Source organism: Odocoileus virginianus, chromosome 17 (assembly GCF_023699985.2).
Source record: "Odocoileus virginianus isolate 20LAN1187 ecotype Illinois chromosome 17, Ovbor_1.2, whole genome shotgun sequence".
In the NCBI taxonomy this organism is placed as follows: domain Eukaryota; kingdom Metazoa; phylum Chordata; class Mammalia; order Artiodactyla; family Cervidae; genus Odocoileus; species Odocoileus virginianus.
Window position 1 is genome coordinate 58,461,775 of NC_069690.1, and position 15,893 is coordinate 58,477,667.

Consider the following 15,893-nt stretch of genomic DNA (forward strand, 5'->3'; position numbering starts at 1 on the left):
TGTTCCTGACCCTCAGAGCTTCGTGAGAAGTCCTTTACTCTACACAGACGGCACACAGCCACAGTCTGAAGACTGCTCACGCTAACAGGAGGCGTGCGTCACTTCCGGGAACCTGCGCTGCCCCTCAGGCTCCACGTAACTCGGCGGGGCGGGGTCAGCCCTCGGCAGACAGCGGGCCGGGGTGGGGCGGGGGTGGCTGGGTGTCAACACTAACACTGCACAGAGAAGCAGGGACAGCAAAGTCTCCAGAGAATCCTTCTATTTATTTAACTGTGTGAGCACTCAGTAATGCTCCAAAATAAAAACGGTGCCACAAAAGCAACTGGAACAGAAACCAACAAGAAGCTGCGGTGCCCGTGGCCCCAGGGCGCTGCGCGGGCAGGGCGTCTGCGTGGAGGCCGGGGCGGCCGGGGCGCGGGGCACGCCTCAGACAGACAGGGACACGAAGCTGTTGTACTGCTGGATGTTGCGCTTGAGGATGTCGGAGCACGGGCCGAGAACGCGCTCGAACCGTGGCCGGTCCAGCTTGACGCACTTCAGCGGGCCGCGGGCCACCACGGTGGCTGCACGGGGCCGGTTCATCAGCAGAGCGATCTCGCCTGGAGGGGAGAGAGGGCTGAGAGTGGGTGCACTCCCGGAGCGCTTTCCTGGAGGCACCCTCAGAGCGGAGAGAGACCCGCACAGGCCACAGGACACCCGCAATTCAGAAAAACAATCCAATGACAGACGTGAGACAGTAACATAATTATTAACCGAGTGAAGGTCAAACTTCGAGAGCCAAGAAACTGAAGTAAAAACTGAAATGCAGGAGAAGGAAAACAAGACCAGGAAGGACTGCGCCGCTTGCCGAGAAGGGCCTCACGCTGAGGGGCCCGCTTACCGAAGTAGTCCGAAGGCCCCAGCCTGCCCACTTCCACGAACTCTTCGTCCTCGGAGCGCCGCTGCAGCACGGCGGCCGAGCCCTGTGGGGGACACCGGAGAGCGACGCGTTAGTGCGGCCGACCCCGGGGCACGCTAAACGCCCTGCGCGGCTTCAGGGCTCTGCAGAGGAAACACTCAGCAGCTATTCAAATCCCCCGTGTTCATGTAATGAAGAGGACTGAAGAGTCAGCCCAGGCTTGACCGCCATCCCCCCGGAGTTCCTGGGGGGCTTCCGGGGTTGGGACTGAGGTGAGAAGCCGCAGGAGGAGGGCCAGGCCCAGGCGCACTGCCTCTTTACAGACACAGCTACACACGAGCGACACACCAGCCCCTCGAGGTACTGTCCCTGCCTGCTGTCTCACTGTGAGACAAGTTCTGTCTGCAAGAGAAACACCAGGGCTCAGAAAAGCCTCCTGGACTAGTTACTGCCTGGCCCTTCTCACGAAGACTTCCTCAACCACTGGCTGGAGAAATACCGGCAGCGTCTCCTGACCGCCCTCATAGCACATCAGCTGTGCAGATCTCCATGTCAACGGTCATGAGCATATAAAACATGGGAAAACAAAGAATTTAAAGACCTGAGCTGGGCCCTTTATTGCCAAACAGCCCAAAGGCATGATTTTAACAGAAAAGTACATCACCTCACAGTCTGTGAGTTGAGTGGCCGAGTTCTGTCTGGCCTGTATAAGCAGAAGTAATTTGAGTAGATTAGAATCTGGCTAGTACTTCCCACAATTCTGACTTAAACTCATTTAAAATGTGGTGGCCTAGCAGAAAAGCATGGAGAAGGCAATGGCACCCCACTCCAGTGTTCTTGCCTCGGGAATCCCAGGAACAGGGAGCCTGGTGGGCTGCCGTCTATGGGGTCGCACAGAGTCGGACACGACTGAAGCGACTCAGCAGCAGCAGAAAAGCAAACGTCCGCATTTCAAAGGGAATGATAACCTTTAACTAAAACTGTCGGGTAACCCCAAAACAGAAGCTGTGACTGAGAACCAGTGCCCCGTCTCCCTCCGGGGCTGCCCCGTCTTTACCTCTAAAATAATGAAGAACTCATCACCCGGCTCCCCCTGTACCACAATCTTCTGCCCATCTTCAAACTGGACTGGTTCCAACGCATCAGCTACCGTGAGACGCTCCCACTTGTCCAGAGATTCTAAAAGGCAGATATCAAAAGAGTTTTCTCTGTTACTTGGTATTGCTAAAAATTTCAAAACAAAAAGTATAAAAAAGTCAACTAAAACACTCTATAGTGTGGCTCAGATTCAACTTGGCACCTGTCTTCAACTACCTCTCTCTTAGCAACAACCCCCGTCACTTACAGGTGGCCCAAGTGCCCTCCTGAATTCAGGGGCCCAGGAGCCAAGTAAATCTACACCAACTGCAGCCAATAGGAAAGGAATGAAAAGAATGTGATCATTAAGCATTGCCAAAGACTGCCATCAATGCAAATCAAACCTGCAATTACAGGACCCAAAAAGAATCTGTTCCAGAAATGCAGAGAAATAACTCAGATTGATTTACAAAACCAACAAGAATAACTAAAAAATAACTTATGTTCCCAAAGGCCAAACTGACACTTGAGACACTAGAAAGTAATCATTTCCAAGAAAGGAAAAGTAAGGGCACAAAAATCAAGTCACTGTAAAAAGCAATGATTAAGACTGTGTGACCTTATGAAACTCACCATTCCCTCCCAATGAAGACCAGCTTATAATAATGTCTCCAAGTCCACAAAACAGATCACATAGAAGCACCTCTGATTACGCTGCTCTACATTTCCTCAAACTTCTAGCATTTTTTCAGAGAAAGCTAGCAAGTGACACCAAACCTTTCCACAGAAGACACACATTCTTGGCAACACTCACTTTCCTGAACTGAAAAAACTCACAGAGCAATGAAGACCACATCCCAGGGATAACCAGCCATCCACCGTCTGGAGGACACGTCCAGCCTTTCTATCCTTCCAGGAGGAAATAAGTAGCACTTATGTCTAACTAAGAGGTCAGCCGCCCACTAGCAAATTAAACACACAGTGAAATTACTTCGTAGCCAAACTTCAGCTCCACATTCCTATGTTTTTTGTTACTATGAAAAAATATTGATAACTCAAGCAATCTTTATGAAACAGAATCCATTTCCTTAAGCATTACTAACACTTCAATTTAGCGATTCTCCATGCAACTTTCAAACTTACCTAAAATAGACACTTTACTAAGAAACTTCTCATACATCTTCCGCTTTCTCAGCGTGCTTCCCTGTAAATGAAAAAAAGAAAGTCATATCTCTAAAATGTGTAATTCACACAATGCTGTGGAGTAAGAAATGTTTCAGGTAAACTGAAAACAGTAGTCAGAGCTTGCTTGTTTTCTCCTGTTGAAGATGGTAAGGTCTGTGTTCAATAAAAAGTTCTCAGTAACTTGCTCCTAAAAGGAACACCAAGTATATAGATAAAGAATTCATCAAATACTGAAATGTCAAAAAAGCAAATAATCAGTTCTCCAAAAAAAAAAAAAAAGGGAAAAAAAACCCCAAGTAAAGCTGAGTATACTTCCAGCTCAGGGTCCTTCTCCACAACCCTAATCCTCCACAGAAAGAAGGAACTCAAACTGCTACCATAGAAACGTCAGCGCAGCATCCATCAAGCTGTCTGTCTGTGTGAAGACTGGCTGAAGGAAGATGTGCTGACCAATGGAGACAGTTCCAAACATCAGCTGACCACTGCATACACACCCCTGTTTGTCTCCCGTATTATTTCAGCCAAAGTTCTGTTCTAAAAGATCTCTGTCACAAACGGTGTAGTGGGTAATGCTAAGGTCAAGCATTCAGTCATTACAAGTAGAAGTATTCCCATCTTCCCACGGTGGTACTGTCGAATGCGAGTCACACAGCCTGGACAGTGGTCTGCACCCACCCCCACGGGCCTCACCATGAGGATCCTTCTGTAGCTGTCCCGGTCAATGCCCCACAGTTTCACGTTTGTCTTGGCCTTGACAGTGGCCGCTCGAGGAGTCCCATAAATCAGAGCGAGCTCCCCGAAGCTCCCTCCTTCCCCGACACTGGTTGCCCATTCATTGTTGACATAGACCTAAAATACAAAAGCACTGGTTATCTCTACAGACACAAATACATACGGATTAAAAACCTGCACACTTTTTTTAAAGAGATCAGAATCCTGAACTTTGTAGAAAATTAAATGTTACCTTTCCGGTACACAGCAAAGACACCTGACTTCTGACAAATCAAGTATGTTCAGAGTGTCTATAATTTACCTGGTTTAATTATCTGGTAAGAAAAAGGCCCTCAGAAGGGATGATGAGAGCAAAAAAGTGAACTAAGCATTAACAGTACTCGTTACGTATTTACCAGCCAAAAGGAGAAGGGGGCAGCAGAGGATAAGATGGCTAGATAGCATCACCGACTCAGCGGACATGACTGTAAGTAACCTCCAGGAGAGAGTGGAGGACAGACGAGCCTGGCGTGCTGCAGTCCATGGGGTTGCAAAGAGTCGGACACAACTCAGCCACTGAACAAGTGTATTTATAGAAGCCTGTGCCAGGCACTGTGCTGGTTAGCATTTTACTTGCCATGCCACCGACTTTTCTAACACTCTTATGGGAGGGACAAGATGTACAGTACAGAAGGCTGTACCAAGTCTCCCAGCTGATGACCTGCCGAGCCTCCACCGACCTTATCCTACTCAAAAGCATGCACACATGCCTTAACTGCTAACCTAGCAGAAGTTCTGAACTGTACATTCAGCCCAAGAAATTATATTTAAAAGGTTTAGTGTCAGTAAAAATGGCCTTTCTTGGTGTCAGTAAAACATTTTGCAAAAGGAATCTAACATACAAGGATGTAATAGTCCTTCAGACACTCTAAAAAGCAGTAAATAAAAAATAAATAAAAAGCAGTAAGTAACAAGCTGACTTTTAAGATTCTCGACATATTTTTGCTATTATTAAATCTTACATCCATCTCTCCTTGGTCAATCACGTAGAAGTTATCCCCTTCATCACCTAAAAGTGAAGAGAGTAAAAAAGTCAGAAGCAAATTATGAATTAAAGAACAAATCAAACCAAAAAGTCCAGCAATATATTTTACAAGTCATAAAACCGACCAGGTCATCAGTCATCTCATGGTGAAGATGCCTCTGAAAAATAACTTAAGCAAGCCACTTATATGTATAGAAATGTTAACTGCCATGTCATCTAAAACAACAAAACAAGATACAACAGTAACAACATATCACCTTGTCACTAAAGAAGAAAATATACGGATTATGAAAACCCATGGAAATACTGAGAGTAAATAGAAAGGAAAAAAGAGGGAACACCCAAAACATGAGCTCCATGTCGGGGTGTGTGGGCAAAATAAAGAGTCAGCAGAAGGTACAGAGCCTTGTACAGAGATGGGCTAGATGATGAAGAATCTGAGTGTGTGGCTTATTCCTACTCTTATTTTCCTCTGACTGGTTAATAATCCATATCAAGGATATATAAAATACATGTGGCTCTGGAATTCCTTATAAAGTAAAAATGCGCGAATTTTCTTTAACAGTTATTATAAACAAAACCATACTGACATTACGGGAATACTAGTCCCTCACTCAAAGTGTGCCTTTCACTCTTAGTTCAGAAGACTGTAATCGCAGCACGCCGGAAGGCAGGCGGCGGGCTCAGGGAGCATCCGCGTGGCGCAGCAGCGGCGCTTCCGCCGCGAGCGCGGCCACCTTACCCTGCTGGATGACGGTCTCTCCAGCGATGAAGGAAACAGGGAACATGGCATCGAAGATGTCACTGCGGAGAGAGGAGGCTTCGTGTTACGCAACACTGACCTTGGAGCTAACAGACCTTAGTCTGTTAGTTACCCTTAGAGCTTCCAGATTTTCAGCCTGGAGTGGCACCAGGTGAACAATTATGAAGACCCTTTAAAACTTGCAACCATGAGGCAGCTAGTTTGGGAGCCCAACTGTACCAGAAAAATACTATCACCTACCTTCTCTCGTTATCATCAAGATGTGAGAACAGTACGTTCTTTTCAATGGCTTTAGCTAAAGCAGCCATTGTCTTATAATCTTTCGGTATAACCTAGGAAGAGCAGAAAGTCCAATGACCATTCCATACATTCCATAAACCAAAACAACTTCATGACTGCAACCGACATTTCAATTAGATGTCAAGCTACCTTAGGTATTTGAACAAGGCTGCTCTGAGTTAAGTATTTTCAACACAACACTCTCACACTATCTTCGACCCACAAATACTGACTTTGAGTGAACAAATACTAATTAATCCCCTTTGTCTACAACTAGGCCTGTACTGAAAGGCTGGTATTTGGTTCCTAGTCAACAACCACCTTACCCAAGGTCATTACTGAGGCACACCTAAGCATTTTACGGTAACTGGTCATCTTCTAAAGTGTGATCATTCGATTATCTTCCCCCTTCAGGCTAATCTCTTAACTGGAAACGGCAGACTGGCTCTGAGAGAGAGCCAATTGAGATGAATGACGCTTACAGAGCAAAATGTTCAAGCCACCACATGAACGGGAAGATGTCAAAAACTGACACCACAACTCAAGACAAAAAGGAGTACTGTCTGGTCTTTCACTGCAAAACACCACCACGGAAAAGAAAATCCCCCAAACTCAAGTACTCACTGTTTTATAATCACTACAGATACTTCCTCTGATGGCCTACTATTGCAGAAACCTGCTCCCCAGTACCCAGGAACAGCGCAGGGTATGGCCCACCCTGTCTGTTTAGTAGTGGGAACAGCGCGCGTTCATCAGAGGAGACATTCCCGCGTGCAGGTACCTTCCGAACATAGGACGCAGCATCCTCCTCCGTGTAGACCTCGGCACTGATGGCCCCACGTCGCCGCCGGCCCTTCACCACGGGGTTGGGGGGCGGGGGGGAGATTTCATCCTCCCGAGAGTCTGCACGGCTGCCTGCTTTCTGCAGGTTCTGGATCTGCTTTGCCTCCTCCTGAAAAATCACAAGTTTATAAAATGAGACCCTCCATCAGTGCTCTTCACTGGCATTCTCGTGTTCTATTGACAGTCCTTCTCAGTCACTGCAAATCTCTCCTATTCGACGTGAAAGTTAAGGGGCAAAGGCCAATCACGAATGGGAGAAAATGGAGAGTCGAGTTTGAAGAGAAATACCCTGAAAGGGTTATACTGCTCCTCAGATGGTGATAAACGCTATACTAACAAAAAGCCATTGGTACAAGGGCACATAACATGCAAATAAGAAACTATACACTCATTGTAGTAATAAACTGACAATGATCTATAATGCATTCAACAGTAATAAACTGCAAAACAAAACTCTGGGAAATGAGTGTGAGATCCCTGCCTTGCCCATGCATGCCATCTAGGAATATCACCCAGGCACAGCAAAGTGACATAAGAAAGTCTAGACTATCAGGTTACTCCATTAACTCAATACACACTCTGCGGACCTGCCATGCCACATCTACACTAGGCAGGGGGAATACAAAAAACAATACGAGAGAGTGCTGACCCTGCAGGATTCATATTCAACAAATAATGGAATGTGATGGGAACCTGGACTTCAACTAAGATCAGACATAACAATACTTATCCTAACAGAGCTGGAAGCATTCTTTACAGGCAGGGCTGACATTTGGTTTACCTGTTTTTTACAACTTATTAAACCAATTCATATGAAACCAAGATCAACTATTTAACAATCTTATTTTTCAGATCTAGGGCCTTAAAAAGAAATCCCTCTCAGGTCTGCAGTAGAGAATGAGTTATGACTGACGTAAAACCCGAATGAAAAAAGCCAAGAATGGTGAGCTATCACCTTCTCGTTCATGACTCATTCTCCATTCTTTTCCCAAAACAGCCTTCAAATTCTAAATGACAGCATTTACTAATTATTTCTGAAAAATTCTGATAAAAAAGAATTTAAGGAGGGGCGGCTTTTCCTCCCCTGGTACTCAGCTCTGCATCTGGCATCAAGACAAATCAAAGAACACACAAGTGCAGCAAGAACCATCTAGAACAACAACCACTGAGGCAAGAACAGTGCTTATTTCTATCAGTAGACTTGTGCCCGATCTTTTTATTTTTTGGAGGGAGGAACCAGCTTTATTTTTCTCATCTCTTTAGATTTTTCAATTAAAAACACAGTAACAAAGGCCTATAACAAAACTAACGTGAATGTACTTGCATATTTAGTTACAAATGCACTTACCTGTTGATCAAATAACCCAGTGTGCCTACTGTTAGGAATTTATTTTAAAACATGCATGTATGTGGAATTACAGATACACAGAGTTATTCATTATACCAAAGCTTTTAACAGCAAAATACCGGAAACCACCAAAATGGTCATCAATGTGGTGATTAAGCACCACGCATTAATGTACATCCGTACAATAGGATACCATGCACACGCTGGACACAACCGTATAAATGCCCGTATATGATGCAACTCAGGCAGCATTCCAGGGAGACAAAGGAGTAGGAAAAAGACTTTTTATTGTCATGCTGAACCACGGGCAAATATGTAACCAAACTGTTTTTTAAAAAATTTTCAAAGAAAACCCACTTCACTGTCATTCTGATAATTACAGTAACAGGTAAGATTTTTCTCATTCCATATTAACAGAGAACTTTAAAACTCAAGTCTCCCCAAAGTTTAAAGTTCAAGAGCATAAATGAAAACAGATTCTACCCAAGATTTGTCATTGATATTTCACAAAAAATTCATGAAAAATCTCACAAGCAACCCTTCATTTGGAAGTACCTTCTAAGTGAATTTTTATTGTCTTAGACAATTCTGAAGTGCCAAGAGCACTGCGGTTGTAACAGTGCTCTCTGGGTTCCATCGTCAACAGCACTTGGATATAGCCTGATCCTGATGACAGAACCACTGCTGAGGGCACCCATCTCTACTGCGCGTCGTGACATGTTTTTATGTGTTTCCTTGGTGCTGTCATGCTTCAGTCTCCTCACTCCTCAAAAGAACCCCTCCCAGTCCACTTACTGTCAATGCATCCTAGCATATTAAGTTCTGATTCCCTGCCTGTGGCTAACTCAACGTGTCTGCACCATCCTCCCTGCCCTGACATCCATTCTTCCCAAAGGGTGAAGTCGACGTCCCAGCCCACTGACTCGGGGTTTGGTACGTGGCTTGTTCTGCCACACCACATCCTCTTGTAAGATTGTACTCTGGCCCCTGGAGCGTCTGGCCCACTCTGCCTTGAGAACAGCATGCCTTATATATGGCTGCTCCTTCCAGTGAGCCCCGGAACAAGGCATGTGCAGCCAAGACAAGATGGGCTGAGCACAGACGGCTGCACGTGGCCAAGTATCAGGACACGTGGAGCAACCACCGAGACCCAGGACTCACTAAGTGCTGCAACAAAGGCTGGTCCCCGTGTGACCACGGCCAGGCTCCCCGACCCCGCTTAGCTTCACTGCTTCCTCTGTAAAATGGTGACAATCACCAACCTCACACGTTTGAAGTAATGAGTATTTATAAAAGGTCAAGGGCTGGCACAGCACCTGGCACATGGGAGGCACTCCATGGTCAGAGCCATCACAAATCCTCTCATCTACTAGTTGGCAAGGTTCAAATGAACACACACAGAAGAGAGGACTCAGATTACAAACAACAGTAAAACGCAGACGCTGTCAAAGGACCAACTGAGATAGGTTTCTGGGGCATTTCTTACTGAGCAGTTGAGGGAACCAGAAACATGGGCCCTGGTTAGCACGGCAAAGGGGTGACAAGAGTGTGACTGTAGTTTCAGACATATAACTCAACACCTAACGTACAGAAAGATGACCTGTTGAACAGCTGAAACTCTAGTTTCTCCAATGTCCGGATATCTGTATTCAACCTTGGCTAAAGGAATGAATGCAAATGTACAAAAATCCATGAATTACAGAAAAAGTGGTAAGCTGTGACTCTATTAAAAGGTAGACAGGCCAACACACATCACATCTAAAAACCCCATGTGCAAAGAAACTACTTGCATGATCCTCTCCTATTTTCCCTGCAGTCAGTGCTCCAAAAGGGCCATGAAAAAACAGGCCCTGAAATGAGCACCACACTCCACTCTCCCTATAAAAAGACACACACTTCACGTCTCACCCACCTCGGCCGCTCAGCGGGTGGCTCTACTGATGTCCGGGGAGCAGAGGGATCACCTTACAGTGACCGACTTCAGAACCAGACCTCCAGGAACGCACTTCACTTCCAAACAGGGAGGGAAGGCCCACAGCAGCCTGGTGCGACAACGCTCCACGACCAGCAACTGCTTCAGTAAGAGGAAAACCAGGCTTTCTACTGCAATTCACTGGGACTGGTTAGATTTTCCTGTTGTTTTTAATTATTCTAACCATGATACTAAAAACCAATTTCAACAGCTTTCCAAGAAAACGGGGAGAAGGGTCCAATCACTGAGCCACCCAAACATTTTTTGAACATTAGTAAAACAGATTCTTTTACTAATAAATTATGCTGTTTGAGAAGTTGTCCAAACCAGTGGGATACAGTACAAACCTTTCTGCAATACAACTAGATAATTAACAATCATATACCTAAGAAAATGCCTCCCAAGTGATTCACAGTCATTATGAACCACATCAAAACTTCAATATGAGTTAAGAAAATCTGTAACTTTATCCTGCTGAAATTTCAGGAGCAAATCAAACAAACTACTCAAAACTCTCAACAATCCAAACTTTCTCATTCATCATTTTTTAAGGGATTGAACTAAAGTACTGACCTTGATGAAAAATGACCACTTGGCTTAGAAAAGCACATACCCCAAGCTTAGGTCCGACTGACACACACACAATAAGGATGAACAACAATGAGTAAAAACTGACTCTCTTTTTTTCAAGAGGAAACAAGTCCTGACCAGAATTGTAAATAAAGTAAAATTCTGACAGCCATCAATCTTACTCTCTCTGCTCCAGAGTCAATTTACGTTGGGACATATCCTACAGTAAAACACACTTGGACAACTCAAGAGTTTCTGATACACTAGTCACAAGCCAGACTTGTATGCTCCAGTACAGTGATTTCAAACATAGGATAAAGCCTACAAGTTTGTTTTGCTGAAGAAAACAGCATTAAATGCATACTGCAAAAGTTCTCAGTTCACACCACTGATGTACCATTTTAATTTTTTAATTTTTACTGGAATATAATCGATTTACAATCTTGCAATGGTTTCTGCTGACCAGTGTTGTACTACTTCCAATCAACTGAACCAACTCAGTTATTTCATTTGGTCCATTTTATGTATTAATTAAAACAGTTACAAGGAACTATGGTTGGAAAACCTGTTCGCCAAGTAAATTGAGCATTCAGAGTAGTTCTGATAAATTCTGATTATAAAGTTACAAATTACTACAATGGCATTAACTGTATTCTTTTCTGAAATTCTATTTTAAATGATGATGATGATGATTGTAAATTCTTATTTGGTCAGCATCCCTTTTCTTCCCAAAGATAGAGATCAGTGACATTCTCCAGCCTTGCATTTAAGAACCATCAGGGTCAGCTCTCAGCTCCCCAGTTGTTTTCACCTTCTCCAGCTTCTCGAAGTACTCCCGGAGGAAGGCCATGGGCCTCTCGGGCCGGGCGGTGCACAGCTGCACGATGGAGTCCTTGAGCAGCGCCTGGATGTTGTGCTTCTGGACATAGAGCTCACACTCCCGGAGGCTGCGCTCCTCCTCGCTGGCGGCGGTGCCGGACGCCATGGTTCACTACGGAGAAGACACAGAAGCTTGGGAGAACCATTCACAAAAAGCAAACGTCAAGCTGGCCTTCACCTTAACAAATTCACCAGGCAACTGATTCACAAAGATTTCGTTCTCACTAGGTAGGTTTTTTTAATTTTAAAACAGGGAGGTGAGGGCCAGGGAGTGAAGTATGACGAGAAGGCACATTCAGGCAAGGCAGTGCTGCACCGAGGTCCTGCTGCTCAGGGCCCAGGCCCCGAGAGGCACGCAGGCAGGCCGGCCACCCGGCCGAGAGAGGAAGTGTGGGCGGCTCTCCCCGGCAGGGGCTGGTGCCGAGGAGTCAGGCAGGCCCCAAGGGAATTTCATTCAGTTCTTTCCTGCAAAAGAAATCATGATGACGCGGGAAGTGTGCAAAGGGTAAAAAGTACAGAGAATTAGAAGGCATGCCAGTCAGCACTTGGGTGAAAGCAAGGAAGCACCATGAGGAACATTTGACATCCCCTTCACATAACCTGGATCCCAGGGGAGCAGGCCGATCTCACCAAGCAAACCACTGGAGCACAGGCTCTCATCAGCCAACACAACCAAAATGGTTTAAAACACAAAAGAAAACCCAGATGAGTTATAAAACCAATTTTTAATCCCAAACTCTTTGTACCAGATTCCAGTCTTAAACGATAACACTAGTAAAAGGGAAAATCTTTAACGCTACTAATAGAAAAACAAAAACACCATATAAACACCTTAACAAGTAAACTATAAAAGATTTGAATAGGGAATGTTAAAACATCAAGTTTTTAACTCACATGAAGACTCAATAGATAAACTACATTTAGTGAATTTTAGAGGGTTTAAACTACTTCGATGTGAACTAAAATAAATGCAATAATGGGCGGCTAATCTTAGCCTGGAATTCAAAGCTCACTAACTTAACAAAAGAGTCACAAACTGTTTTTCCTTCCAACTCCTAATTATCATGTAATTAAGATCAGAAGATAAAGGTGAGGTGCTCTCCACTCTGCAAAAGATTTCAGTACTAACTCACGTTTTCCAAATTCAATGCACACAAAACCAATGAGATCGAACTAAATTTCAAAGGACAAAGAAACAGCACAGTGAAGAGCCACAGTACAAAATGCTGTTACTCATTTTGTTTTGACAGCTTTCATGATAAAGGTCAGTAACAGTAGACTAATTAACAGACCATGAGAAAGTTTGTAGACACCTGACAGGCACATAAATTAAAGAGGCCACAGAAAAAGATTCCTGCTGCTCCTTCAGAAATAAACTCTCTCTCTCACACACACTCACACACACACACACACATTCACACACACAAAGATTACTTTAAGATAGATTTACACCCGCCTCTTTCACAAGTCAGACAACCATACCAACTTAAAATCCACTTCAGGATTTTCTGCTTTAGAAAATACATTGTACTGAAAGACACCAAAAACGGTCAATGAGATCTTTCTGTGTTTCGAAACATTGAGATACATTTCGGGAATGTCAATACATGTTTTCAACTGACCAGAGAAAACCATTCAAAGGTCAGGTCTGTGGTAGAAATGACAGAACTGGGTCCAAGGGGTGAAACTGGCTTTTTGTTTGCAACAATGTATTTAAAAGACCAGAAAGAGGACACTGGTAATTTGGGGGCATATTAATAGAAATGACCCAGGATTGATGCGTTCATCGTGTGAACCCCGGAAAATCCGTATTTCACGGTCTTAATTTCTTAATGGAATAGATTCACTCTGCACTTGTACTCAGTTCTAACAGCCTACAATTTAGCTCTCCCTTGTCCCCGGTTATTTAACTGCTGAAAAACGGACACCGCATTGTCTCTCCTAAAAAAACACTGGGATTCGTTCTTCTGGAAAATCAGTTGTGATATTAACACAACGCCGTATCCAAGGGGTTAGACGCGAGGAAGTATGTCAGACCCTTTGAGAAGGTCGCTCATTCAGGCCGCGGCCAGTCCTTCCTGGGGGTCATCCTCGGGGACCACGGAGAAGGCCACTCCCGCGGGCTCCTCCCGGCGCGGACGCGCGTGCCCCGGGCTGGGGCGGGGGGGCTCCCGGGTACCCCTGGACGTGTCGGAGGAGGGCAGGGACGTGCCCTTCGCGGCAGTTGGGCCCGGGCCGCGGGAGGGAGGCCCCCACCTCACTCCAGTCGGAAAACCGCGGGGAGACCCCAGGGGGGGGACAGCGGGCGGGGAAGGCGAGAGGGGGGCCGACGAGAGGGGCTGACGAGAGGGGAATGACGGGGTAGGCCGGCGTGAGGAGACTGACGGGGGAGGCCGGCGGCCGCCGCCGCGGGGGCGGGGCGGGCGGCTGGCCGGGACTGTCGGGGATCGCAGCGGGCGGACGCGGAGGCGGCCGCAGGGGAAAAGCACGGCCCCCGCCCCCCAGGCGGCCGGAAGGGCTGGGGGCTCTGCAGGCCCCGCGCCGCCGCCCTTGTGGGGGGAGGGCGAGCGCGGCGGCGGGGGCGGGCCCGCGCTGGGACCCGGGAGCCTCCGGGGCGGCCCGGGGCGCGGACGCCGGTCATCGCGGGGCCCGCGGCAGCCGTGAGGAGAGGCCGCGCGGGCGGGCGGCCATCCCCCCGCAGGGCTCTCCCCGCGACGCCATCTTGGGTCGGCCCGGCACCCCCGGGCGGGCGGCGGGCGGCGAGGCGAGGAGCGCCGGGGCCCGCAAGCCCCCTCACCTGCGGATGGGCGGCGGCGGGCTGAGCTGCGGGCTCGGAGACGGCCGGCGGGACTCCCTCAGCGACGCCCTCCCAGCTCCGCTCCACTCGGCGATAGCGGCTCCTCAACGGCGCCACCGGAAACGGCCGCGCCGCAGCCAATCAGCGCCCGGCTGCTGACGTCAATGCGCCTCGCTCTGGCCAGAGCCGTCGCCCCGGCAACCTTAAAAGGGCAGCGGCCCCTCAGGCGGACCCTCGCCCCTTCGCCGCCGGGACTGGTCCTCCCTCTGCCCTTGTTTAGGTCCCAACGCGTCCCTGGTCCGCGGCCTCCGGCCCGGGACTCCCGTCGCCCGTCACCTGCCGCCCCTCACCTGTCCCCGTTCGGACGCCGCGAGCACCCGGCTGCTCCGCGGGCTCCCGGCCCCTGTGCGCGCAGCTCGGCAGCTAGCGTGCCCGTCCCGCGCTCGCCGGGCGCCCTCACTCCCGCCGCGCGCGCCGCCTGCGCCTTTTCTCCGGCCCTCTGCGCCCGCCCCCGCTCGGCCCCCAAGGGGCGTCCCGGGGGACAGGTGGGCGGCTCCGCCCAGGGCCCCGCCAAGGGGGCGCGGAGCCGGGGAGGGGGCTTCCCACCGCCTCCGGCCCGGGGGAGGCGGCAGCTGCGCCGGGGGCCGTGCGCGGGCGGGTCCGAGCCGCGCACGCCCGCCGGGCATCCCGAGCTTGCGGCCTCCGGGCTGTGGCCGGCCATCCGGCCCAGGAAACCCGAGCCCGGCCGAGAGTCCCTCGGCAGGTCCGACTGCCCGCCCCGCGCCCCCCGCCCGGGGTGCTGTGCCGGCGGAGGCCGCTCTGCCCCTTTGGGCACCGAGTGCTGGGAAGGACTGGGGGGTCCAGGAGAGGCCCGAATCCCCCTAGAACTTGAAGCGCCCCCATCCTCACCCCTGGCCCAGTGGGGAGAAAAGTGCAAGCTTTGCAGATGGGCGCAGACCGTCTGACCGCAGGAGAAATCTCAGCCGCCTGCAAAAGGGCCCTCAGCGGGGACGATGCGGGGGCGGGGGATGAGGGGGGTACTTCACTGCTTCAGCCATTTTTTTTTCATCCCAGACTCTGCCCCTGGAAGAAGAAAGGGGATGCAGAGAGACATAGAATAAATGAAGGCCCTTGCAACAAGCGCATCCTTGTGTCTAGCTGGTACCTGTTGGACTCCTAGGGCTGCATGTGTGAGATACACAATGGGTTTCACACTTGCATCCCTGGACTTAAAGGACATGAACTTGAGCAAATTCCTGGGAGACAGTAGAGGGCAGGAAGGCCTGGCGGGCTACAGTCCATGGGGCCACAAAGAGTGACCCGCTTTAGCAACTGGACTATATATATATATACAATGAAATACATATTATGAGATGTGTATATAAGATCTATATATCTGTTATGAATATTTTTATATTGATTCCAGGTCAAAACAGTATATTTTGGATATACTCGGTTAAATATTATTAAGATTAATTTTGCTTTTGGTTTTTACTTTTTTGATACAGCTATTAGAAAAATTTCAA

At 48.1% G+C, this 15,893-nt stretch overlaps 1 protein-coding gene across 2 annotated transcripts; it reads right to left on the reverse strand.

The window, feature by feature from the left end:
* Positions 1 to 244: 244 nt before the first annotated feature.
* PRKAR1A (protein kinase cAMP-dependent type I regulatory subunit alpha) lies at positions 245 to 14,806 on the reverse strand. Of its 2 annotated transcripts, none has more exons than XM_070480087.1 (11): positions 14,718 to 14,806; positions 11,503 to 11,682; positions 6,740 to 6,910; positions 5,920 to 6,011; positions 5,659 to 5,720; positions 4,894 to 4,940; positions 3,851 to 4,009; positions 3,119 to 3,179; positions 1,956 to 2,077; positions 881 to 962; positions 245 to 599 (listed from the first exon to the last, which is right to left on the reverse strand). In XM_070480087.1, exons 2-11 carry the CDS (start codon positions 11,674 to 11,676, stop codon positions 427 to 429), a joined length of 1,143 nt encoding a protein of 380 aa, XP_070336188.1. In that variant the 5' UTR covers positions 11,677 to 11,682; positions 14,718 to 14,806; the 3' UTR covers positions 245 to 426. The 2 variants fall into 2 exon arrangements, with proteins under 2 accessions (XP_070336188.1, XP_070336187.1); XM_070480086.1 differs by lacking the exon at positions 14,718 to 14,806 and adding an exon at positions 14,368 to 14,476.
* Between the last annotated feature and the right edge of the window lie 1,087 nt (positions 14,807 to 15,893).